At 51.0% G+C, this 26,198-nt stretch overlaps 2 protein-coding genes across 3 annotated transcripts in view; both read right to left on the bottom strand.

Annotated features, from left to right (window-relative positions):
• The window catches only part of ZNF385C (zinc finger protein 385C), a 147,779-nt gene that overhangs the window by 45,048 nt on the left and 76,533 nt on the right, over window positions 1–26,198 (bottom strand). The window lies entirely within an intron of this gene.
• Window positions 8–10,691, bottom strand: C21H17orf113 (chromosome 21 C17orf113 homolog). Its single transcript, XM_032789009.2, has 3 exons — window positions 10,645–10,691; window positions 5,730–6,359; window positions 8–2,936 (listed from the first exon to the last, which is right to left on the bottom strand). Exons 2-3 carry the CDS (start codon window positions 6,246–6,248, stop codon window positions 1,404–1,406), a joined length of 2,052 nt encoding a protein of 683 aa, XP_032644900.1. The 5' UTR covers window positions 6,249–6,359; window positions 10,645–10,691; the 3' UTR covers window positions 8–1,403.

Below are 26,198 nucleotides of genomic sequence, written 5' to 3'. Positions count from 1 at the left end.
CTTTAGTCAAATGTTTTGACTTTATTGCAAATTAAAACCAGTAATAAGGGTCTTCTCCCCCTTCCCTCCCCCCAACTAAGAAAAACACGGCAAGTAAGATAAGGTAAAAACAAAGGTAAGCCTGTGTAATTAACAAAGAGGACACATGCCGTGCAACACAGACTCTATCTGGAGATGGTGACAAAGGTTAAACGGCTGTGTACTGACCCGCTACAGATAGAGGAGCCTATTCGTCTTACCCTCGACTCTCCCGGGATCACTCACTCCAAGGTAAGGGAATGTTTAAAAAAAAAAAAAGAATCAAAAGAAACAAAACTCAAGTTTGTCTGTAAGGTAGATGTTACAGGCCATTTTCTTTGGTTGTAAGATTGCAGAAGGCTTAGACTGCAACAGAAAGGTTAGGGGCAATGTGCTGTTCTGAAAAGACCAGGAATTCACTCTTTATTACTTGTTGGACCCCTGTATATAATTTATTCTGTCATTGCAAAAACCAACCAAAAAAAAAAGGTCCTTTTAGATATCTTTGTATTTTCACACTAGGAAAGTTAAGATATATTTATTTAATATATATCTATATTTATATAAATTTATATATATACACAAACATATATACACAAGGATGCATTTAAAAGTTACTACTTCCTTGGTGATTACAATATCACTCTCCAAATTACTTGAATTTGGAAGGATCATGAGTTGATTCCAACACTAACAATATTTTGTGCTCTGTGCAAGGAATTTTAACAAGACACTGCTAGGCATTAGGAGATGTGTGACAGAGCTAGAAAGATATGCCATCTCTTCAGTGTTCATTCTCTAGGCTCCAAAGAGAAAAAATTGGATATTTTTTTTGCGCAACAGAACATCAAGAGAAAGCTGCCAGGAATGGTGTGTGTAAGCAATGTTATGTTTGAGCTCAAGATATGAGATTTTTTTTTTTTTTTGAAGGAAAGATAAGTGAATCTAAACACCATTTGAAATTTAATAGTGTGGCTAAAACCAGCAGGAAAAATGGATATTAAACATTTCAGCCAATTCAATCAAATTTCTTTTGAGATAGCAGGACTGAAATGAATTTAAGAAAAAGCTCCCTTGTCCTGCTTCACCATAGGACTGGCTCGAAAACTCCCACCGCTGAACAGAACACTCTTGCAACATTTCACATTTAGCCCTAGATTCTGGCGCGTGTTCGTGGGGCTGGCTGATCAGAACTGATGGAAGTGATGAGAACAGTAGAGCAAAGGGAAAATCATAATAATGAGAACAAAACAAAACTCAACCCTTAGATATTCTTGCTTAAATGTAAGGCCTCACACCCTATCAGCAGGGTAACGTTATCTTGGAGTCAAAAATATTTCATATTTTCACAGTTGATCACCCCAAAAGGTGGCTTGGTTTTCATCTTATTGAACCTGTGCCATGATGAAATCGGATTCTCTCAGACTTTCGTAATACTCAATGGCTAACGCAAAATCAAACTCATTAATGGTGGGCCCGTCTATGGCGATCTTCATGAAGTTGGACAGGCCGGAGTCCTTCGCGTAGCGCCACTGGCTGCGTTTCATGAGTTCCCGGCCCCGGTTGATCTTCTCATAGAGCACCGAGCCAAGAGGCAAGGCCAGAGCAACGGCAGCCAGGACAGCAAAGTCCGGGAACAGCTCGTGCATTTCGGAATGGCTGTAAACCAGCTTGACGCACAGGTCCTTGAAGGATAACTGGCCGAGGCTGAACACTATCCGTTTGAAAAGGGGGAAATCGTTCAGCGCCCTTTCACTCACCACCACCCGGGAATAAGCCTGCAAGAGGAAGTTCAGTTCGGTGATGCCGTAGCTGCCAATATCATCCAAAGACTGGGGGTAGCACTTGGGGTTAAAGATGGCGGAGAAGGAGTTGACAGCCTCAAGCATGTGGCTAGGGAACCTATCCAGCAAGTTGCCCCGCACACTCTCGAGGTAGGTCTCCTTCAAGTGCTCAAAGTTCTTCAGGTGCACCTTGGAGCAGCTGGCGAGCTCCACCCCTTTGTAGTAGAAACGGCTCTCGTCTTCCCGGTCCTCTCGGGGATGCTCATTCATCTCGTTAAGGAACTCCTGGAAGTTCTGGCCGCTCGTGGTCTTCTGGGCCTGCAGGGTGGTGGCGGTGGCAGAGACGATGGGTTTCAGGATGGAGAGATCGAAATCCTCAATCTGGAAGAACCGACTCAGCTTCTGGAAGATGGGGAGGACATCCAGGAGGATCTTTGTGAAAGCCACAAACTGGAACTTCTTGAGCTCTTCGCAGAGGCCAAATGCCACAGGGGACCTCTCCGACTCGCTCTCCAGCAGAAGCACCAATGTAGGCCATGAGGAGTCAATTGCCTCCACAGCTGGGAAGATGGAAGTCCAATGGATGGTCTTGGGGCCCTCCAGGTCTATCTCACATAGCTCCAGAACACTCTGCAGCTCCTGGAGGCTGTTGCTCTCCCCTTTGAAGTTGGAGTAGAGTCGGTAGACGGCATCCACCGTGGTCTCGTACTTCCGGACATACTCAATATTAACAACACTCTCAGCTGGCAGCAGGGAGCTCCTGTGGGACACGCAGTGCATTTCAGTGAGAAGAGGACAGACGGACTTCAGCTTGGTCCCCACCCCATTCAGCCTATCGGCCATCAGGGAAGAGCTGTCAGAGCTGAGCCATGTGATCTTCATGGTGGGAACGCCAAAAGAGTGCATCACCTCGACCGCTTTGTCCGCCACAGCGTAGGCCTCCCCAGCTGGCAGCTCAAAGCTGCCCAGGAATGTGATGGAGGTCTGCCCGTCACACGGGGAGACAGTGGTTGTAAACATGACCAGGTTCCTGTGCTCCAGAATGTCAACCGTCTCGTCCACCACCAGCCCAACGAATGGCGAGGCTTTCATCTTGTGCCTGTCCTCGTTGTGAAGGACTTTGACGATCGCTGCCTGAGCCAGTTAACGAAGCAGCATCAGGGTGGGCAGGGGGGGAAAAGAAATTAAAATGAATTTTGAAGCATGCTTAAAAATATCCCTAAAAGCTGCAAGGCATCCTGATTCTGACCTCACTTAACCCGGTGTACGGCCCTGATTCAGGAAAGCATTTTGACACAGGCTTCACTAAGTCCCACTGACCTTCCATGAGACTTAGGGTCAAATTTTCAAATGTACCCAAATGACTTAGCCTAAATCCCATTTTCAAAAGTGACTTAGGAGTCAATGAAAATCAATGGTACTTGGGCACTTCTAAAAAAATGTTGCTCCAAGATCCCGATGTTTAAAGGGAGTTAGGTGCCTAAATTGCTTTAAAATTGTGGCTTCAGTGATGACTTTCAATGAGACTTAGGCTCCAAAGCCTAAATCACTTTTGGAAATGGGACTTGGTCTGTTCAGAATGGCACCTTTTGGTTCCTAGGTCACTTAGAAGTCAATGGAAGACCGTGAGACTTAGGCGCATTTGAAAATTTTACTCTGAAACACATGCGCAAAGAGAAGCATGTGCTGAAACTCCCTCCCTGAAGAGATGAGCTTTCCTGAACTGGGGCCTACATTTGAAGTAACTCCACAGGACTCCCTTTGGATTCACACTGGGGTGACAGGGCAGAATCTTTTACATGGAAACTACAGTGACAATCATCCAGGCAACTTTTATTTAAAAAAATAAAAGCTACAGTATCCTTCTCTACTATCTCTTCAGGCCTTGGTCTCCTTTCACACCAGCATCAGAGAGGTAAATCAGACCCAAGACCCATGGCAGTGATGTCGCGCTATTATTGTAAAACTCGGCAGTGTTATTCAGTCATCTCTATATTGTGAGCGTGCCCAGAGGATTCAGCTAGGTGGGGCCACGCTGTGCTTGGTGCTGAACAAACATACAGGAAGCTGAAGGCTCTGTCTCAATTGTTTTTCCTTTTTTTAAATAAGGGAATTTGCTACTTGTTTTGATATAACGGTATTTGAGAACTCACGCTAACACACCGATTCAGGAGAGCACTTACGCAGATACTTTACTTTAGGCTCCTGCTTAAGTTCCATTGATTTCAATCAGCCCTAAGCACATACTTAACATTAAGCACCTGTTTAGGTGGGATCCCAAATAGGAATGCATTCCTGACTCTCCTCTCTCCCCATTCATAGGGTCTCCTGAATCTCATCCTCATTAGAGCATAATTAGCACACCTAAGACCTGCTTTTTTATTTTGTTATAATTTCATCAATTACTCCCATGCTTTAAAAACAAATCACACACTGAAGAAGTCATAAAACGTCATGGTGTCTTTTTCTCCTTAATTCCATTTGGCCCTTTTCATTAAAATATCACTGATTTGAATGCTGCAAGTACCTTTAGAGGCTGAGGAATCTAATTAGTGGGTTAGTCTAGTCGCAGTAAAATAGGGTTCTTTATTTAGCTAAATGACTGGCAAACAGCCAAGATTCACTACAAATTAATTTGATTTTAACAGGCACGAAAGATTTGTAAAATTAAGAAAATCCTCTCTGAACTCTTCGCCTTCAACTTGATCTTCCTGATCACCCAGCTTAGGGTAAAAAAGGGCACCCCGCCCCCCCAGTGCTCTGGGGCTAACTGATCTCTTGAGCTTTTATCATTAAAATATTCATCATTAATTTGCTGTGAAATCTGGCACATCCAAACAGGAGGGAGGAAAAAAATGTTTCCGGTTTAAAAAATGGATTCTTTGCACTTCCTTCTAAAGCCCATTGGCTCCCCATATACATGAAAAGCCCGTGAATGCCAGAAGGAATGCAAAACTCCCTGCTCATTAACAAGGCCAGTCTTTGATGGACTCTACCACTGTCTACTGGCTCCTAGGAATGCCCACCTTGCCCAATTAGCTGTCGACACGAACAAGACGTCGCATCTATTTTTAATACAGAGAAACTTGTCTTAAGCCTCCACACCAAGGGAGCACCAAAGGAGGATCGCCAGCTACAAGTGGTTTGACGTGAAGGTTTAGTGCGGACCAAGAGGCCACATGGCTTAATGGACTGAGCCAATGGGTGACCCCAAGCAACTCATAGGTTCTTGTCCCAGCTCTGCCACTATTCCCCAAGGAGGAATCCACCCGTTTGCAAGAGGCCACCAAACAAGACCTATGCACCAAATAAGCCCAGGCCTTTTGCAGGCCCTGAAAGCTAAGTGGCCTTGTGCAGTTGCAGTAACTTGCCCATGCCTCAGTTTCCCAAATTTAAAATGGAACTACACTACTACTTAACCACTTCCCAATGAGTTTGGTGAGGACTGATTAGGCAACGTCTGCACAGCACTAGAACACAGAGCACAGTAAAAGTGCCAGGCATCAAGATTAAGGATTCATAAGGTTATATTGGAACCTATACGGTGGACACCTTCAAGTGGTTTTTTAAGACAGGAAGGTGGCTCTTAGACCCTGGTTCAGCAAACCACTTGGGGACACGCCTAGTGGGACTGGAGCATGTGCTTATGGCTCCGATCCAGGAATCCTTTCAAAACGTAAGTACATGCTCCTGTCCCACCGATTAGGTAACGCACATGCACAGAGCTTTTGCATGCAGAGATGCTTTTCCCAAATTGGGTTGCACGTGCTTTGCAGGAGATGGATGTCAGCCCTTTGCTGAACTGGGGGCATTAAGGTGCCTTTACTGGTGGACATGTCGCCAGCAGGGGGGGCAGCCCAAAGCCATTGTGATCAAACACAAGGACAGAAAACACACCCGAATAGTGCCCGGCTCTCACATACACACCTGCATCTCTTTGACGCTGCGGGGGTGGTAACAGTCACTGAGCTCCGAGGTCAGCAACGCCTGGCAGAGATTAAACTTCTGGAACTCAAGCAGCGAGGAGCACTTCTCGTCCGGGATCTCCTCCTTAGCCATCCAGTACACGGTGGTGAGGATGGCTATCTTGGCGGGGTTCACTTCCACCTTGATCACGGAGCGCAGCTCTTGGTGGTTATGGACGCGAGCCTCAAACGCCAGCTGCTCTCTGTTAACCGCCAGCGCCTGGCGGTGTGCTCCAGAGGTGACGTGCCGCAGCAAGGCATGACGCTGGAAGTTATCCGTGCCCACAGTAAAGGCATTCTCCGCTTTGCCGTGTTTATTCTTCACCAGTGCCTGGCGACATTCTATGCAAAACATGAGTTTCCTTTCATAGTCAAACTCCAGCCAGGTAAATTCTTCCTTCCAGTGCTCATTGAAATAGCGCTTACACTTTTTATTGGAATTGGAAGTTTCCCCAGCTGGCTTTTTCCCTGGAGGCACCATATTGCTGTGGCTGGGAAATCAAACACTACAGATGAACTGAACTTTTCCTTGGAGGAGCAGCCTCTACATTTAATTTAGTAAGGAAGGTCTAGTACCACTTTCCTGGTTCGACTGGAGACGAAAGAGACAAGGGGAGAGGGATTAGGGCGCTGGCAAACCTCTGTCTTTGCTAATTACTTATTCTTGTCTTGTAATGCAGGGTTATGGCGGCGCTAAACGACCGCAGAGCGCGCCCACCTGAGCGTCAACCGCCATTGGACAGGCCGACAACTCAGCGAGACTCCTTTACACTTCTGTCCTCCTTGGCCGACAGACCCTCCCCTTCACCAGCCAAAAGGGTGATTTATACCCAAGCCCAGAGCATGCTTTGCGCTGCATCCCCAAGGGCGAGCTGCAGGCTGCCAGGGCTTCATCCATACTAGCCTCCCCCATCCCATCCGCTCCCTTGGTTGCTGCCACCCGCAGCTCAGGGTAACAATGGCAGAAGCCTGAGCACATGGAAAGGTTCCACCAATTGTCTAGACTCCTCTGAGCCAGGTTAGGGAACCCGAGGGTTAAACTCCATGGGCTGGCCTAGATGGGCGCCCCCAGTGCTGCTACTAGCTGTGAAGCCTCACCCAGCGCAGGAAGTTCATGCAATGCCTCCCTCCCCCCAGGTCATGAGCTAATGCAGCCCAATGGCTGCTTCTCATTGCCATGAAAATGGGCCCTTGAACAAAGCACGTCTAGAAACCCAAACAGTCCAGCTGCTCTTCCCTTCATCCCCTTTGCATCAGCCCCGCCTCGGCATTCTGCTGCCCCAGTGGGCACACTCTGCTTCAGCGCCTTTGCAGGATGCCCACCCCACACACGGCAGCGACGATCGGCTCGTTACAGCTGGTCACAGTTCTGGGCGACCAGCCTAGGTTGTCATGTGCGTGCAAGTGAAGGGCAACTCCGAAGCCCTAGCAACCGCTTTTCATTCCCACCTTTGTGGAGGGCCCAGACGCGCTGGGATTTTACAAACAGCTCCAGAAAGGTACAAGGAAGTGTAAGTGCAAGAAGGGAAGTCTTTTCTGCAATGGTCTAGTCTCATTTCCCACTGACACCCTCACAAGGGACACCTTGTAGCTTGCGGTGATTCCGCCAAAGGCCGCGAGAGCAGGTTCTCCCACCCATGAATAGCCCTCCCTGGGTGCTGACTTGACTTCATGACAAAGAGAAAGGAAGAAGCAGGGGGAACTCCAGGGGAAAAGGGCAGGGGGGAAAGGGAACTGAGGTTTTCATCAAACTGGCAAGCCCTGCCTCCAACCCTGAGCCCACGGGAGAGGAGAGCAGTGGAGAGTCACCAGCAGCAGAGGGCGTATCCCAAAGCTCCACTTCCTACTGGATAGAACGTAGCATCTGTGCCACAATGGTGCACGCTGGCCACTGCTATGGACTGGGCAGCCCCCCTTTCCCCACTCCAGACCCCACTCGCTGCCAGGCGGGTTTCAGTTTCTCCTTGGCTACTCCAGGAGACACTAGGCTGGGCACTGGAATCTCCCCTTGGACCTCTGAAATCCTGCACCAACACAGAACTAGCCAGTCTTTCCCCATTTCTGTACATTTCTTCAGCCATTTCCTGTCGGAAACACAGAGGGCCCCCAACGTTTTCAGACTCGCCCTTGGATCACCGGGGCTCCTGGCGCAGAAGCATTTCCTGATGGCAGCCAATTGTGCCAAGGCTCCGGCTACTTTAAATTCACCCCCTGTAATCACCCTGCTCATCAAGTCTGTTCTTTGTAACATTCCACTGGTCTCTGCTCTCCAAGCAGGTGTCACCAGCTCAGCCCAGCCCCGAGGAGGGGGAAGTACACGCCTGGAGCCGGAAAGCATCCCAACTGTCTAAAGAAATGAATCCCTTGCAGGAGGGAAGCAGAGGGGCAGTACGAACTGGACTGAACTGCAAGGAGATTGCTTGTCAGCGCCGCTCAGAGCAGTCAGCAGCATGACCTCGGCTGGCCTGCATGGTGCAGTGGCAGGCTCTTGCGCTGCCAACAAAGAGAGCCAGGTTTGTGGGGCTGGAAGACTGCCCACAGCTGAGCTTGCCAGAGAGGTGCGAGGCATCCTGCAGCACAGGCGAGTTGCGTCACCCAGCCGCACGGACACTCAGAATGGAGTTAGCTACAACAGAACCTGCGCGGATGGGGAAGGCGCGAACAGATGCGCGGGCAAGTGGGACGAGCACCAGACTGGAGCCAGGAGTTCCTGGGTTCCAATCTTGGCCATGTCACTTCCTCCCCTGTTGTGACCTCACCTCACTTAGCAAACCTGCCTCAGTTTCCCCTTTGTGTAGCATGATGAGAACAGTACTTCCCTGCCTCCTTTTGGGAGGATGTTTGTGAAGAGTTGTCCACCTGCTAAGCACTATTAGTCCACCTGTGCTACAGGCGAGACCCAGGTCTCGACACGTGGCCATTCCAGCTGGCCAAAAACATTCAAACCAAAGAAAACTTTCACACTTCTACTCCGGCAGGCAGAGGGACCTGAGCTGTCCTGTTCTGCCCCATCTTTACCCATGCTGGCCTCAAGGCCACCTGAGAGCCTGTGTGGATGTTCTGGGCAGAAGTCGGAGCAGAATTTAGGTCCTGCTACTTAATGGCCCCCCGTGCTGGGGAGAAAGTTCCTAACCCTTGGTGTTCCTCCTCCCTGTTCAAAACCCTCCCACCCAAGCACATGCCTCCTGCAACTGCCCACCCACCAACTGTACCAGGAACAATATTTACCTGCCTTGCGTCTAGACGTGTACGTGTCCCCTCTAAGGGCCTGATCCAAAGCCTACGAAAGCCAGGAGTGTCTTTCCATGGACTTCACTGAGCTTTGGATCAAGTGCTAAAGCAGGAGCAAAGGATCTGCCAGGCTGGAGCAGACACTAGAGTCCATGTAGTCCAACAGCCTGTCTCTGTCCGCGGTCGGCATCAGATGCTCCCAGGGAAGGAAAGAGAAACCCAGTACTTGGCCCACCTGCCCAGAGGGGAGTTTCCTGCCCACTGCAGGGTATTTGTGCCCTGAAGCACTGGCCCCATCCACTCCCCCCGCTAGTCTGCCCTGGTTCCAGTCTTGGGGGCTCAGCTTCTCCCATTCTTCTTACGTCACCTGTTCCTCCTCCTCCTCCAAAGCTCTGCTGACACCGGAGTGCTCCCCAGGGGGCTATGGAAGCAGGCTGATGCATCCTCACCCCCTGGGAGTTCACAGAGCCAGCCATGGCCCATGCTACCATCCCAGGGGAGGAGGCCAGGGCAGACTAGTGCGGGGAGTGGATAGGGCCAGTGCTCTGGGAGCTCAGCGAGTTTGATCAGGGTCTTTGGGGCAGAGACCTACCATGAGGGCCCAAGGGTTGGAGGGGGAAAGGGGGGATGTAGTGGAGAGAGCTGCTACAGTCCGGAGGGTCTCTAGAATTCTGTGCTCCCGTAATACACACAGCACATAACAATCACGTGTCACAATAAACCCTTCCATTTTCTCTGCTCTCCCCCAAACTCCAAAACAAACTGACTCCACAGCCTCTCACCCGCTACAAAGAGCATCAAGCAGGTTGCTTTAAAAAAAATGACTATCGTAAAATAAAATGTCACAAAACTCTGTTCAGAACTGCCCCTCACAAAGGCGAGGATCAGCCAAAGACTTTGCCTCTCCAATGCACAGAGCCTGGGGCGTGCGGGGAACCTGGGCTAAAACCTGGGTAAAAAAGCATCCACCATTTCCTTGCCAAAGTGAAAGCGCTGGAGAACGCGAGGAGTGGGCAAGGCGCAGTGAGAAGCAGCGGAGCCGCTGTGGTGGGTGAAGTCCAGGTCTGCTGTGGGCTGCTTGCTCCCCGACTGTGGGAATGGAGCCGATCATGCAAAGCCCCGGTACCTTCTCAGAGGAGGCTGGTGTGCGTGTCTGGGGGGAAAGGACCCAAACTCCTTCCCATCCCCTCCGGGGCGCCCCCCTTCACCTGGCTGGAGGGGAGTTTGAGCTGATGTATTTTTCAGACAATAAGCCTCTCCCCTGACAGCCAAGCCTCAAAGACACCAGCCAGAGCCCAGATTACAGCCCCCCCTCCCTGGCTCCTGATCTCCGAGCAGGTTTGGATAACGGCTCAGAGAAGAGCAACCCCCCCACCTGCATAGCCAGCCCCCCCCCCATACGTACCATTGAAAAGCTGCCAAAGGATTGGGGGGGGGGGGGCGCTTGCAAACCTCCCAGATTTTTTTTTTAAATAGAGAAAATAACAATCAAAGCAGCCCCCCCTTGTAAACCAAAACTGCCCCCCCCGCCCCAAGGCAGCCACCCCCCAGGGCACGAGGGGCAGAGCCCTGCAGGCTGCTCCCGGCCCAGGGAAGCGGGGCCAGGGCTGGGTGCAGACAAAGCCCTGCAGCCCCTGCACACTCACTGGGACATGGGAGCAGCCATCTTGCTCGGCGGACTCTCTGCCTGCTCAGAGGCTCTCAGCTGCCAGCAGCTGCAGTGGCCACTAGTGGTGGCCAGGGATGGAGAGGGAGAGGGGGATGTACTGGGGGGCCTGTGACTTATTCTCCCCCAAGCCACAGGCCTGACTCTCCTTGGTCCTTTCGGGCTGAGGCTGCGTCTGAGAAATCCCCGCCCTGGGAGCTGCTATTTGGATTAATGATGTGCAATGTGAGAGCACCCGGCCAGCCCCGCTGAGACAGTCGGCGCCAGGTGCTGTACATGGCCCGAGGAGTTTACAGGACAGGCAAAGGGAGGGTCCCCAGCCTCACAGGCGGTCCGCTCCTATGTCAAGCAGTCATGAACGAAGGTGCCTATCTGTGCAACGAGCTCTTTGGAGAAACCCAGCCTCGAGTTCCCAGCCACGGCCCTACAGGGAGCCTGCGGCAGAGGTAGGAAAAGACCCTCGGCTCCTCTGCTTTACAGAACTGCCCATCTCTGCAGCTTCCAAACCAGCCTCCTGCCCCCTTCCCCAGCCTAAAACAAATCACGCCCAAAGGAAACGGCTTTCAGCCTTAACGCAGGCAGGTCTCACTCCCCGTGATTTTTGTAGGAGGCTGGTGCTACAGTGCTGGATGCAGCAGAAAAACCTCAGCAGAAGGAAGCAATCCAAAGGGTCCACTGAAAATTCCAAAGGATGGAGATTTATTTAAAAAAAACAAACACCCAACAAAACAAAACAGAGCAAGACCAGACCATCCATCCTCCTGCAGTGTTTGCAGTCCAAACATGGCATCCTTGTTGGCGACCTCAACCCAGAAAGGGAACATGGAAAGTGGAACAAGCCAGCCTGGAGCAGCCCCAAAATCCCTTCGGTCCAGTATCCTGGCTCTACCCGAGGCCAGCACCAGCTGATGCCAGATAACAGAAACGCATCAGCCTATGTTTGAAACTAGCCTATTTTTCCCCCCCAACTATTATAGAAACTGGCTCACAAGTCAAAGTGACACAAACTAGTCTGTTTTTGTTGTACAAACAATGATGGGTCAAAAGGAAGTTTTAATGTTTCAAAGGTCTGTCTGTTAGTGAGAAAAAAACTAGCATGCACAATTTTGAAACGACACTGCCCCTTGAGACCTGAAGACAAGCTCTGTGCAAGCTTGGAAGCTTGTCTCTCTCACCAACAGAAGCTGGTGCAAAGAAGATATTACCTCTCCCACCCTGACTGTCCCTTTAAACAATGAAGTCACTCCTCTGCTCTCTAATACCATAACAGATCACGCTGTATCATGGGCAGATCTGCCACATCTCCCTTGCTGGAGACTCTCTCAATAGAGCAATAGTTCAAGTGTCTCCCCTCTTGGGATGAAGAATTCTGCAATGTAATTTCAGGAGACATCAAAAATCTCCAATCACATTGGAGGCAACACAAAACAGGGGCTTACCATGGAAACCGTTACGCAACCTTAACTACAGGCATTGCTGCTGCCAGCACTGCCTATAATATGTAAACCTCACTCATTCATGTTTCTCCCAGCTTCACAGCTCGGAAGGAGGGAGTTTTAGGCTTGGCTCATAGACAGTTTTTGTCCCGCTACAGCTCTGTGGGGTTGGGGAGGTGGTTTGTTACCAAAATAGTTACAGCTGGTCTGACCCTGGTGTGAAGGCAGTTATAGCAGCCGAAAAGAGCCTTCTACCAGAAGAACAACAAGGAGTCCGGTGAGTTTATTCTCCTTCCCAATTAGGGTTAGCTATACTGGTCTAAAGCACCTACCTGGGCTGTAGGCTCCTTGTAGGGCCACCAGACAGCAAGTGTGAAAAATCAGGACATGTGTGGGTGGGGGGTAATAGGAGCCTATATAACAAAAAGACCCCCAAATCGGGATTGTTGCTATAAAACTGGGACATCTGGTCACCCCAGCTCTTTGGGGCAAGGACTAGGGGGTTTTGGGCAGGGCAGGGGGTATATGACTCTGCACCGGGGGTCCTGGTCCGTTACTGGGGCTGTTCGGCACTGCTGTGATACACATGGTAAGTAAATAATAATCATAACATATGGCTCCAGCTGTGTCTGCACTGAGGCGCTAGACCAGCGTGCCTACACCAGGGCAGGTAAAATGGGACGACTTCTGTGTTGCTTAGATCTGCCAAGAGGCAGCTACTTGACTCTGCCAGACCAGGGGTCCCACTGAAGCCCCCCAGGATGACTCACCAGTGTAGAGACTGACACATGGCCATCTGCTTGCAAGATCAGAACCTGATGCTGAAACTAAAGCATCACAGTCGGCTACAACAGAGTACCAGCTTTACAACGGTGCCAATGGGAAGGGACCCATTACAGACCTGTCTAACCCATCCACACAGTTGGGTCTGGCCCCTCATGCGAGCAGTCCAGCGCCCAGGCCTTGCTGTGTGAGTGGCTGCCAGGCTCCACCATGTGGGCTGGGCAAGGCTGCTGGCCACGGGGCCAGTGGGTGCAGCTGGGCCAGGCAGGCTCTCGAGAGTCGTGTCCCAGAGGTCTGCCCCGCTCCCCAGTGCGGGTCCAGCTCCCAGTGGTCTCTGCCACTCACCACCTGTGGGACTCTGCTCGCTTCCCCAGGGCTGAGCCGCCTGAGATAGGTGCAGATGCCAGGCCGGTCTTGGCCAGTGGAGGGGGCAGCGCGGGGGGCTCAGGCAGGCACCAGACACGTGGTCCTGAGGGACCCTGGTCCAGGTTGCCCCCCCTTCTGCTCCGGCCTGGCTGATCACACTGCTCCAGAGGGGCCAGCCCTGGTCACGCTGCCGGCTTAGCCCGGCAGACATGGTGAGAGTGCGGCCGAATGCAGGGCATGGGGGAGTGGGTCTTGGAGGGGGTGTGGGGAGGGGGAGCTGAGCAGCAGGGGAGGTTTGTGTGTGTTAGGGTCCTGGGCAGTCGGGGGTCTGTGTGGGGTACTGTGCAGTTGTGGTGGGGCTGGGGGGGTGCTGGGCAGTGGGGGGTCTGTGTGGGTACGGTTGCAGTTGTGGTAGGGCTGTGGGGGGCATGGGCAGTGAGGGGGTCTGTGTGGGTTACTGTGAGTTGTGGGGGGTTGTGGGGGGGTGCTGGCAGTGGGGGGTCTGTATGGGTACTGTGCAGTTGTGGTGGGCTGTGGCGGGGCTGGCAGTGGGGTCTGTGTGGGGTACGTGCAGTTGTAGGGGGGCTGTGCGAGGGCTGTATGGGTACTGTGCGTGTGGGGGGTGCTGGGCAGTGGGGGTCTGTGTGGGTACTGTGCAGTTGTGGGGGGGCTGTGCGAGGCTGTATGGGGTACTGTGCAGTTGTGGGGGGGTGCTGGGCCAGTGGGGGTCTGTGTGGGGTACGTGCAGTTGTGGTGGGGGTGGGGGGCACTGAGTGGGGTCTGTGTGGGGTACTGTGCAGTTGTGGTGGGCGCGGGCATGGGGAAGTCCTGGGTATAGGGGTCTGTGCGGGGTAGTGGTGGTGTGCAGGCGCTGGGCAGTTGTGCTGAGCGGTCTGTGTGGGGGTCTTTGGGCAGGAGGGCACTGGACATAGGGGTTGGGGGGGCGGCACGGGCCTGCCCTCGAGGGCAAAGACCCGGAACATTCTCCTCTCCTCACTGATACCTGGATGGTTGAAGGGGAACCAGCTCACGTTCTAGGACTCCTGACTGCTCTGGAACGTTAACAGCCGGAGGGATCCCGCCCCCAGGGCTTATCCTTCAGGATAGGAGCCTGCATGTACCTGTTTTTACCTCCCCGCTGCCTGGCCTCATCTGTGTGCAGCCCCGGTGCAGTGTTGAGAAGTGGCTCTTGCTTCCTGCGTCACCTGAGCCAGAATTAGATGAAGGGAGGTGGGGAAGTGACTTGGGTGGAATGTGCCTGGATTAGGAGCCGTATTGTATCTGGCTGAAGCTGGCCCTTGGAATGGGGTGGGGAAGGCTGCCAGCCCAGAGAGCGAATTCCTCTCTCTCAGGGTTCATTAGAGATCTGAGCCAGGCTGGCAGGAGACGCCTTGTCCCAGACCGTTCTTGCCCAGTTACCTTAGCTCCCACCTAGTGCTAACGGGCGCTGAGCTGAAACCGGAGACGGACGCTCGGAAGATGAAAATGTACAAGATTTAATTTTGTGCTAAGGCACATGAGACAGAGAACTTGGTCTTTTGAATCAATTGTGCTGCACGAAGCACTCTCCTTCTCCGGTCTCACAAGCCCAGATTAGAACTTGAAAGGTCATTTGGCTCCAGGGCTAATGAACAGAAATGTCCAGAGGACCCTGCCGGCTGGGAAACAGAGGCATCCAGAAGCGCAAAAGACTGACCCAGTTTCCATCAGACAGCAGGAAAGATTCATCTCCCCTCTCCTTGTCCTTGCACGGAACCTCCTTCCACTAGGACCCACTGCCAGGGATGGAGGAGCCTGGTCTAGCCAGGAAGTGGGAACCTGGGATCTGGAAAACAGTATTCAGCTGCATTCAGTCCTGCAGGCTACCATGCATTCCGTTGGCAGCTGGGAGGGAAGTGGTAGTGAACAGGGTACCAGATCTTAGGGGAGACCCTACTGAAGACACGCAGAATGGGGGGACAAACAGCACCTAGCAATTGCCATAGGGTCCATCTCAGCCCAGCGCTACTTCAGAGGAAGGTGCAAGAAACCCTGCTGTTACCAGGTAACTTGCTCCCAGGGGAAGTTTCTTCTTGGCCATCAATAGAGAGACACGGGCTTGTGCCCTGAAGCAGGAAAACTTCCATCCCCTCCAAAACCCTGGCACAACTCTGGAGCTTTCTGGTTACCCAGCAACACCTGCCCCCCATCCCAACCCCTCAGCAAGACTCACACACTCCAGAATGACCCCAGCAGCAACACCCCAAACCATTGACATCCGACTGACCCACCAAGGGGTGCACATGCTTGAGCTGAATTTCGATGTGATCTTCTTGCTGCAACCTCTCCGCCCTCCTTCCCATGTCCCTTCTTGTCACGTTACATCTTCTATCTCACTGCGAGCTCTCTGGGGCAGGGACCTCGGTCTCTCTGTTCTGTAACGTGCCTGGCACATTTCTGGGCACTCGACATGTAATAAACCATTCAAACAACAGAGGGGCTGCACCTCTCCTTGGGACGGCAGCAGGATTCTCAGAAGTGCAGCTGCAATTTAAACTCATTCCAAGCACTCAGAGAGCACGACAGCTAAAAGGGAAGCCCTGAGATTAGCTGGTGACTTGGCCATGGGAGATTTGTGTTTCTAGCTAGGCCTCCAGCTGCTCCCTCTTGTTATCACCAATTGGGTTTCAGCCCCGCCACATGCTCTACAGAGCAGGAACATGAGTTGCTCCGGGAGGTTCCCAATTAGCCCTCACCAGGAGAGCAAGGGCATTTTGGGCACAAGAGTCAAGTTAAGATTCAGCACAATAAACATGGTTCACTACGGCATTCCCTTCCATGTATGATCAAGAACCAAGGGCACTGCTGCTCTGGGGCCCAGCCCTGGAAGATCCTGATTTAAGGCCCAATGCTGGAAGGTCCTGAAAACTTCTGAGAGGTGCTGAGCAACCCGATTTCCAAAGGCTCAGCACCTATCTCTGGGGCAGACTTTCAGCGGACACGTTGGGGGCTGGGCTCTTTTAAAAATCTGTCCACTTACCTTGGCAGTGAAAGAGGCACTGGGTGTTTTGGAAGAGCTAAAGAAATGACTTGGCCCCTGTTCCTATGGTAACTGCATAACCTGGGATGTATTTATCCACCCAGCACCCCGGTAAGGTAGGGAAGCACCATACCCATTTTACAGCTGGGGAACTGAGGCACAGAGAAACCAAGTGGCTGTCCCAAGGTCACACAGGGAGTCTGTGGCATTCCCAGTCCAGTGCCTTATGCACAGGATGCCCCTCCCTGCTGCTGCTTGGAAAGGAGAGAGGGGAAGCAAAGAGGCATGCGGGGACAAGCAGGAGCCATCTTTTCATAGGACGAATTGCTTCAAGCTGACAGGTTTCTAAACAGCTCTTGGCCAAAGCTCCTTTTACCCTAATTGGACGGTGTTTGGACGTTGGAGAGTTTGCAGAATAAACGTCTCCTCCCCAAGCTCTGATGATAGGCAGTTTTAACAACAAATCCTGTCTTTTTCCATATGGGAAAAGTTCCCTTTCCCCAGGAATTCCCAGCCTTTCACAATTCAGGGGAGGGACACAGAGACACACGTGCACATGGCACTGCCATCCTCTCAGCCTGCACAGCCCCCTCTTCCTCCCGAGAAATACCTGCTGCCCAACACTCTCTGTAGCTGCAGGCAGGACCTGAGCCGAGCCGCTGTCTCAGCTGTCCACATAGGCTCAAGGTTACAGATTGCACAGAGGAATTCTTCCCAATTCAGAATGAGAATGACCTGAATCTCGTGGAACAATGTTCTCAGAAATGGCACAGAGACAATGACTGGCAGTTACACTACCCGGACCCGTCCTGGGACATGGTTATGAAAAATAAAGAAATGAATCTAAGGAGAGATGGAAAGGAAACACCAGTAGAATGGGAGGAGAGCAGAGGGGGCTGGGGATCAATGTCAGACAGTCGCAGGGTTTGGGAAAATTGTATTTAGGGACAAGTTTTAATAGAGTTCATGGCCAGATTTACAAGGCTCAGCTCCTACTCGGGTAACTAAAGAAGGGCCAGATTCTCGGCAGCAGGGCAACTTGCAAATGTTGACAAACCAAACACTCTCATGGCATGCGGCTGCAGAAGCACCTCAAATTCTTTCCAAAGGGACCTGAACACACACACACACACACACACACTGCACTTTGCTTTGATATAGTCATTGCTTTGTCCTCCCCCCAGGACATGCCTTGAAAACTCCAACAGGCAGGCGCCTTTTCTGTATCCGAGTGAATGTATCAGCCTCAGGATATGATGCAGCTGCCAATGGCAGAGTCAACCGGAGTTATGAGCTGTATCTTCCACTTGTGCACTGTGCCTTTAACCGCTCCCCCCAAAGAGAATAATTTGTGATCGTTTGGATGTGGAGGAGTGGGTGGAACCTGGGTGGGAGATGGCAGGACTAGTGGGTAGCATGGCAGTCGTCAGAACTCCTGGGTTCCACTCCCAACTCTACGAAGGGAGCGTCGCTAGAGCAGGAAAACAAAAATCTGAATCCCGAGGTTCTGATTCGCCCCGTCCTGAAGATGGGGATGAAACTAGGTAACAGGCTCCATGTATGAACTTAAATCAAACTCCAACCCATAGCACAGGCAGCTGGCAGGCGAGAGAGGCCTGCAGGTGGTGGGAATCTGCAAGAGCTGCCCGGGGTCTGTCTCAGGTTAAACCAGGGAGCACGGATTCCTGGGTTCTATTCCTGCCACGGACTCCCCCAGCCATCAGGCTCAGTCAGGTCACTATGTGGTATTACAGCTCACGCCACTTCACTGGCAAATGATAACAAATTCACGTACGTTTCCGCCATTTTACTAGATTCTGCTCTCGACCAGAATTGGGACGGTGCTGGCTTAGATGGGGCCAGGCGATGCTTAACCTAACGGTTACATTTCAGAACATACAGAATACCAGCAAGCAGTCGGCACCTTGCATGTGATGGAATCAATCACCCTAGAAGGTATCTTATGGTGGAGATAGGAAGATGCCATCTCCAGCACATGCATTTATTTCACAGTAAATCTAAGGGGTGAAATTCTGGCCCTGCTGAAGTCAATGGGAGTTTGGCCATTGATTCCAAATGGGGCCAGATTGCCACCCAGGGTTGCTAGCTCTCAGAAGCCTCACAATAGCTGGTGTCTCTCTAAATGCCCCAGCTCGTGGAGTCATGTTATTTTGTGACAAATTTCCTGCCCTGCAAAAATTTTTTTTCCTCTCCTGAATTGGGACAAAAAGTCCAAATCTCAAAATTTTTCACAAACCAAAAACCTGATTTTTTTTTTGGTCTTACATCAGTCACAACATTTTGTTTCAATAATCTGAACTGTTTCATTTGGATTTCACCTTTTTATTTAAAAAAAAAATTGAAACAGAACATGGCAAATGTCTATACAAAAAGTCATTTTGTAAAGATCAAAACATTTCATTCCCTAAAATGTCAAAATGGGACATTTTCAAACTCCCCCACCCCAATTTAAAAAACAAAAACAAACAAACAGTTGACACTGACACGTTCCCGTGGGAAGTCTCAGCGGCGTCAAAAGGGTATTTTCCAATGAAAAACAGTAGTCAGAAAACTCCCAACCAGTTCTAGTATTTAGCTCTTGTGGTTGCAGAGAAATGCCTCCCCCTGCCTCCAATGTGATCCAAGTGTGACGTAAAGGTTCAAAATCCAGACGGCAAAAGGAAGAACCCCAAACAGATGACTATTTTTTTACAAAATCTCCTGGCTTTTGAAGACTCGGCGGCGGCGTTAATGGCAGTCAGGTCTCCCTTTATTTCCTCAATGAGTTAAACTCTCTCTCTTTTTCTTTGCTGTCATCCTTCTTCCCTTTCTGGGTTGGAGGCTCCCTGTGATCAACGTAATCCGACGTGACACGGGCGGCAAGCGCTCCAGCATGCCCCTTCTCACCGGCATTACACGCTCCAGTCCCCAGCTGGAACGTCAGCAGGGACATTTGCTCGCATCCTCTGCTCCCCCTCGCAGCCCAATCAGAATTCTTGATTCCCCAACACCCTAGTATGACAGAGCCTCCCCAAACCACAGCAAGATGTCTGTCCCCTAGCCCCATGCGAGGATCACAACCCGGGGGAAGGTCTGCTGTGCAGACTGGTGTTCGTCTCGCCCCAAACCCATGTGCTGTCCCCACTCATTTCCCTTGCAGGGGTTTTTCCAAAGGGCAGAGCCAGTGACCCAGAGTTGCGGGAGCAGCCCAGTGTAGCCATGGGGCTCTCTTCTGTCACGCTGATGCAAAGAGCGCTCAGCCTCAAACGCAGGCTGCTTTGACACGGATTCTCTGCTTCCTCTGCCCCTGGCGAAGAGGCCCAGGTCAAGCTTCACTGGGGAGCAGGAGAGAAGAGCTGGCAGGCCCCTGGTGGTCTCTCAAGGGCTGGCCCTGTAGGCTGCAGTGGTGCTGGATTTAATGACGCGCTCCGCCTGTCTATTTTATCTGCCAGCTGGTTGTTTTAGGTCAGGGTCTCTGATGGTCTGTACGTAGCCACCTCCGTGAACAGACTAAACAAACACGGGGGCATGAGAAAGGCGGCTCTCAAGTGCTGGGACAGCTGTACTGCACTCCCACCCCCCTCTAAGCCCGCAGAGTTCCTACAGACTAGGGGTACAGCTGGCATGATGGGGTCCTGGTTCATGACTGGGACTCCTAGATGCTATGGGAATAAGAATAATAATAAATGCCTTGTTACCAGCTGGGCTTCCAGAAAATCCCACGTGTTGATGAGCCAAGTTTATCGGGTAAATAACTGGAGTGGGACCATGGGGTGTATTTGAGGGGCAGGGATACTAAGGGAGACTGGGACTTTCGGTTCCCCCCATCCTGCAACATGAGAATGGGACACTTAACAAAATGAAAAGGTGGGAGATGAACCAACCTTTCAAGCTCTTTCGGAGCATCGCAGTCGCAGTGTATGTGATTAACCTGCTCTGCCCAAAGCCCAGGGCCTGTGCAGGCAGCAGGATGAGAAATGTCCCGTTGAGAGTCAGATCTCCCGAGCTCTGACCTGTTCAGCCATCTCCTCCAAGGGTCGCCAAAGCTTGGCTCAGTGGGATTCTTGGAGGACACGACTGGCTGGGTTCCTCTTTGATACAAAGCTGCAGATTACAGAAGGCCCAGACCCCAGCAAGCTACACTATCTGGCAGCAGGCCCCAGTCAAGGCCCGGGACCCACTGCACTAGGCACCGCAAGTACGCAGAGTACGAGACTGTTCCTGCCCTGCGGAAGCTTACCACCCCGGCCTGAGTCCCGCACTAGCGCAGGTAGGAAGGCTGATCTTGTGTCCAGGGCACTGGACGGGGAGTCAGAGAGACCTGGGTTCCGTTTCCAGCTTTCACATGGACTTTCCCACAGCCACACGGGGTCTGTGTGTGCCGCGATGCCCCAGCTGTAAATCGGGGCTGGTACTTCCCTCCTCACAAGGGCATGGGGAGGATTCAATCCAGCTGCAGTGAGGCGCTCAGCAAAAGACTAGGTAAGCCCCTGGACAGAGAGGCTGTGCCTCCCTTGCCAAGGAAGTGCCATTATGCTGACTAGCTATGTCCCATGTGGGCTCTGAGGGGAGCATCCCTGCCCCCCCCCCAACCCCGACCTGCACAGACACTAACAAGACCAAGCTATTGTTTCTTATTTCATTCCTTTGCCAGGCTTGGCACCACCTTTTGCTACTGACATAATGTGACAAGGAGGAAGCAGTGAACTAAGCTCAGATGACATCCCAGCTAACTCCCAGGCCATGGCTGCAAACAGGGTAAGAGGAAGGAGGAAGGGGGCTGGGGTGTTTATTCCTTCTATCTGCTGAAATGCCCGGACTTTGCCAGCGACTCCTGTCCCGACACGGCCGCCATCTCAGGACACTTGCAGAATGCCAGAGGGGCCTTCTGAACCCCTCCTCCTCCCCCCAAAACCTAGACATTGCTAGAGTAATGAATCATATTTGCCTGTCCTAACATTTCATCGGTCCTGGAGCTGGAGCCAGGATGTACAGTCCTTGCAGCGCAGCCTGGCAATGAGGGAATTTTTTGTTGGCTCAGAGGGAGACTCAAGGGCCGATAAGATCATATCCTCCCCTGCACTTCCTTCCACTTCTGTCTTACTCCCAGCCTCACAACTCCTTGTGGGCTCTTGACTGAGAATGCCCCTTTTTGATTGCACATCTTAATCTGTAACCAGGGCCATTTCAACCACCAGCTAATTAGCTGGAAATTGGCTTTGAGAAATGCATCCCTAAAACCAACCCCCCTTCCCTGCACCTGGGACTGGCTTGGAGTGCCTGTGTTTTCAAGGTGGCCCCAGGCCTGGTAAACCAGGAGTTCTCTAGGATTTCATCCCAGATAGCCTCAGCATGTGGTTCCATTCCCTGCATTCACACAAACCAGTGGTGCAAAGAGATCTGACTTGTCTCCTCAGAGGAATGCAACTTTGTGGCAGGTAACTAGCTTCTCAACAGAGGAAAGAAGCATGGCTAATCCTGACCTGGGGCAGAGTCAGGAAGGAGGAGGAGGTAACTGTCAAATTCTAATTCTGTCTCCTTCACACCCTGAGGCAGGCTCTCTCCCCTCCTCATCCCCCACCCCTTTTTTTTTTTCCTTTGCAGAGGGGAAGGAATGTTTCATGAAAGAATGGAAAACAATCCCCTGATCAGTTCAGCCTCTATTCCAGGCTCTGTTTAATTTATAAATTCTAACCGAGTCCAATTTGTTACAGCCAAAGAATAATTGACGGAAATTAAAAGGGAGGAAAGAAATTTAAATTGTGGCTCTTTCACCGTTCTGGTAAAATAACTGATTCAGAGCAAATTAAGCAGGTTCCTTTCCCTCCCACCACTTTGGCCTGCACCTGTAGGAGCACGCAGATCTCTTGCTGCAGCGCCTTCTCGATTACCTACCATTGTTATTCATTATTTCTGTAGCACTCAGAGGCAGTGCAGGGGCTAAGCTGTGAACACTCAGCAAGAGACAGTTGTTTCCCCAAAGAGCATTAGACAAGACTGAGTGGGAGGGGAAACTGAGGCACAGCCAGGGGAAGTCACTTGCCCACAGTCACACAGCAGGTCAGTGTCAGAGCCAAAAACAGAACCCAAATCTCCTGACTCCCAGGCTAGTGCCCCACGCACTAGACTGCAGTGAGTCTCTCTGAAGAGGGATGGGGCACACACTGAAAGAGACCCGGGGCTTTAGAACGTGGTTTAGCTCAGGGTTTCTGACTGTCCAGCGAGGGGCCAATGCAGCCCTGCAATTCCCTCCTCACTGATTGCAGGGGGCAGGGGACATGCCTGCAGACTGCACTGGGCAATGGGGCGCGGGCAGGTTGCCTACACTGCATGCAGCCCCAAGCAAATTCGCATGGGCTAAACCTGGGCTGTGAAAACCTGTCTGTGCACGTTTAGAGACAGATGATGAAAATCTGCCCCAGTCAATGTCTGTCTCAGTATTTACATGCGGGGTCAGGGTGTACTGACAAAGCACCAGCGAGGGGTTTTGGTTTGACTTGTCTAGCACCTTTGGCAAGTAACATTACTGGAATGACAAGGTATCCTGTACATGGCACGTGCTATAGGTACGTGGACACCGTTCAGTCCCGCTCAGCCAGTGTCCTAGCAGTGTAGCCCCATTGACTTCAGTGCACTTCCAGTTTACACTGGTGCAAACAAGAGGAGGATCAGCCCCATGTACATGCTACCGTTTAGTTACCTGCAGGGCAGGGTGCAATTCGCACCACACAGCCTGGCAACAGCCCAGCACCAAGGAGCTGCTTTGGGGGCGAGACTTCCAAGATGGCCCAGATATGTAAAACAAATAAAGAACCCCCCCCCCCCCCTAACACACCCCTAGCTGATGGGGAAAGGTGACCAGCCAACAGGACACACAGAACAAGCCAGGACCATATAGCTGCACTTATGCAATGTAGCATGCACTACAATGGTGGCTTTTTCGCGTACCATCGGCCCATCGTGGCCCTGCCCTGCTCTCAGCCAGAGCACAGGTGAGTGCTCTGTTTATGGTGGAACAGGGTTCATGCACGTGGAAGTGGACACAGGCAGCCTCAGAGGCGTGTCTGTACAGGAACAGACGTTTAGAACAGAGCATCATTCTGTGCCTTACCGGCAGGGTTGTAGTGGTAACACTCTGACGTCGTCCACCCTAAACCATCAACCATCCTAGATACTTGTCGCACTCAAGTCCCCAGCTCTTCCAATCACTGCCTGAGTTTCTCCCCCTTTGTGTGGCTATTTAGGCTGGAAGCTCTTTGGTGCAGGGCTACATCTAGGCTGTGTGTCTGGACAGCATCCAGCACAAAGGGACCCTGGTCCGGGGGATCGGGAGGTCTTTAGGCATAGCCATAAGACACATAATAAAGGATACCAATCACCAGAACCAGACACGGCAGTGACCCCCGAACTCCGCACTGTGCCTACGCAGCATTCCGGGTAAGTTCTTTTTGAACAAACCAACCAACCAAAGAGGCTTACAGGGGAGGAGGGCCAAAGAGAAACATTAGAATACCTTCCCATCATCAGCTTGGACTTCTGATACAGCGGCACACAATGACCTGTGGCACCAGCCTGCAGAAATTTCATTTTAAAATATCTGTATTACGGTCGCATCTAGAGGCCAGAGCTCCATTGCGCCAGGCCCTGTACAAACATCCAATTACAGAGGCAGTCCTCTCCCACAGCAGAGGGAGCTCAAGGAAACCATGAGATGATACTCGTCAGCATGAAATGCAATGGTCACAGCTAACCAGCTGCCTAGCCGTTGTCCAGGGCTGTCCAGGCATCACAGCGAAGAAGAGACTGAAGGAGCAACTCGAAAGAGGACCACGAGGTGGCTTTGAGAGTCTGTTTCAGGGCTGAGATTTCCAAAGGGCGGAAAAGACCTTCAGACCCAGGGAACCCAGCTCGGTTCTCCCTCTGATTTGTAAAACAGTCAACAGCTCTTCGCTTTTGAAATTTTTCATCAAATTTCTGCCTAGAGCCATTTTTCACAGAGCCTTGAAAATGGAGTTCGTAATGGCTGTACAATTATATAGCACTCCTCTAAGCTCGCCCCAGAGCTAGACGGGCAGTGGTCAATGCCTGGAATCAAATATACATTTGCCATTATTATTTAATTGGATTTTTATTTCTAGTTCTAATCTTTCATTGTAAATCTGCCCCCCTGTTCCCCACCAACTGTACTGCCATATTTACCTAAGACAGACAAACACGTAGCAAGACTTACTTTCCTACCATCTAGTTCTGAAGAGGCAAAAGAATTCGAGAGACCTATTCAATGCACAATTCCAGTTATTAGCTATAGGTTTAACAATCATGGATCAATAATGGAATGGACCCACCTAAGAGCAGGGCTGGATTAACTCTCCTGTGGGCCCGGGGCTATTAATGAACATAAAGCCATTCTGTGGTTACATTTCAGCCTTAAAACATACAGAATAGAGTTAAATTAATTCAAAATAGCGGACTTCTTACCATAGAACAGCTGTTACATTAGTTTCTTTCTGGGAGGAAGACTGGGTGCAGGAGGGGCATCCAGGCCGGGTCAGAGTGCTGGGGTGCAGGAGAGGGTGCGGGCTCTGGGAGGGAGTTTGGGTGCAGGAGGGGATTCTGACTTGGGGCAGGGGGTTGGGTGACTCAGATTCAATTTGTGATGCACTATAACCCCCTAGATCCTTTTCGGCAGTACGACCAGTTAGCCAGTTAGTCCCCAGTTTGTAGCTGTGCATTTGATTTTTTCCTTCTAAGTGAAGTAAGTGGCACTTGTCTTTTTTGACTTTCATCTTGTTGAATTCAGGCCAATTCTCCAATTTCTCAAAGTTGTTTTGAATTCTAATCCAGTCCTCCAAAGGGTTTGCCACCTCTCCCAACTTGGTGTCATCTGCATATTCTCCATTCCATTATCCAAATCCTTAATGAAAATATTGATTGGTACCAGACCCAAGACTGACCCCTGCTGGCCCCCACTAGATACCAGTTTGACTGCAAACCATTGATAACGACACTTGGAGTATGATCTTTCAACCAGCTGTGCACAATTTCATCTAGACCACATTTCCGGAGTTTGCTTATGAGAATATCACGTGGGACTGCATCAAAGGCCTTACTAAAATCAAGACATATCACGTCTATTGCTTCCTCCCTACCCACCAGGCCAGTAACTCTGCCAAAGGAGGAAAATAGGCTGGTTTGGCATGATTTGTTCTTGACAAATCCATGCTGGCTCTTCCTTATAACTCTACAATCGTCTAGGTGCCCACAAACTGATTGTTGAATAATTTGTTCAGTATCTTTCCAGATATCAAAGTAGGGTCTATAATTCCCCAGTTCTCCTTGTTCCCCTTCTTAAAGACAGGAACTACATTTGCCCTTCTCCAGGCCTCACCCATTCTCCGTGAATGCTGAAAGATCATTGTTAACAGTTCTGAGACTGCTTCAGCTAGTCCCTTCAGTACTGGGAACAGTGGGAGAGGGCTCTTCAATTTGCTATCAGGAGCACAATTTATTAAAAATTTTGAAAACATTCAGGTTTGCTTGAAATATTTATTATTAGAAATCCATGGATGTTCTCCCCGAGACTATCCATCACTTGGAATCTTTACATCGTTTGCTCTAGCTCAGCCAGAAGATATGGACTTGCTGCAGGAATCCCTGGGTGAAATCCTCTGGCCTGGGTTATATAAGAGTCGATAGTGATCCCCCCATCTCTGAAAGGGGCTGGCAGCAGAGGAAACGTGGTTCAATAGACTCACTAGCACAATCTTTTAAGATGCCAGCTGAGCACTGAAATTAGCAAATGGATGTTCTCCCCGAGACTTTTCCAAGAGTTATCCCCCTCTGATGGAAGTAACTGCTGGGGAAATTCACCCCAAAGAATATCAGAAAAAGCAAGGTTCTAGCATTTGATGAAGAGACCCTGAAAACCAA

Source organism: Chelonoidis abingdonii, chromosome 21 (genome assembly GCF_003597395.2).
Source record: "Chelonoidis abingdonii isolate Lonesome George chromosome 21, CheloAbing_2.0, whole genome shotgun sequence".
Taxonomy (NCBI): Eukaryota; Metazoa; Chordata; order Testudines; family Testudinidae; genus Chelonoidis; species Chelonoidis abingdonii.
Note: the sequence above shows the minus strand (reverse complement) of the source record. Positions and strands in the feature narration are given on the sequence as shown.

Coding starts and splice junctions, on each gene's coding strand:
- C21H17orf113 (XM_032789009.2), bottom strand. CDS start 6,248: ATGGTGCCTCCAGGGAAAAAGCCAGCTGGGGAAACTTCCAATTCCAAT. Junction 2,937..5,729: donor GCAGCGTCAAAGAGATGCAG/GTGTGTATGTGA, acceptor TAACTGGCTCAG/GCAGCGATCGTCAAAGTCCT.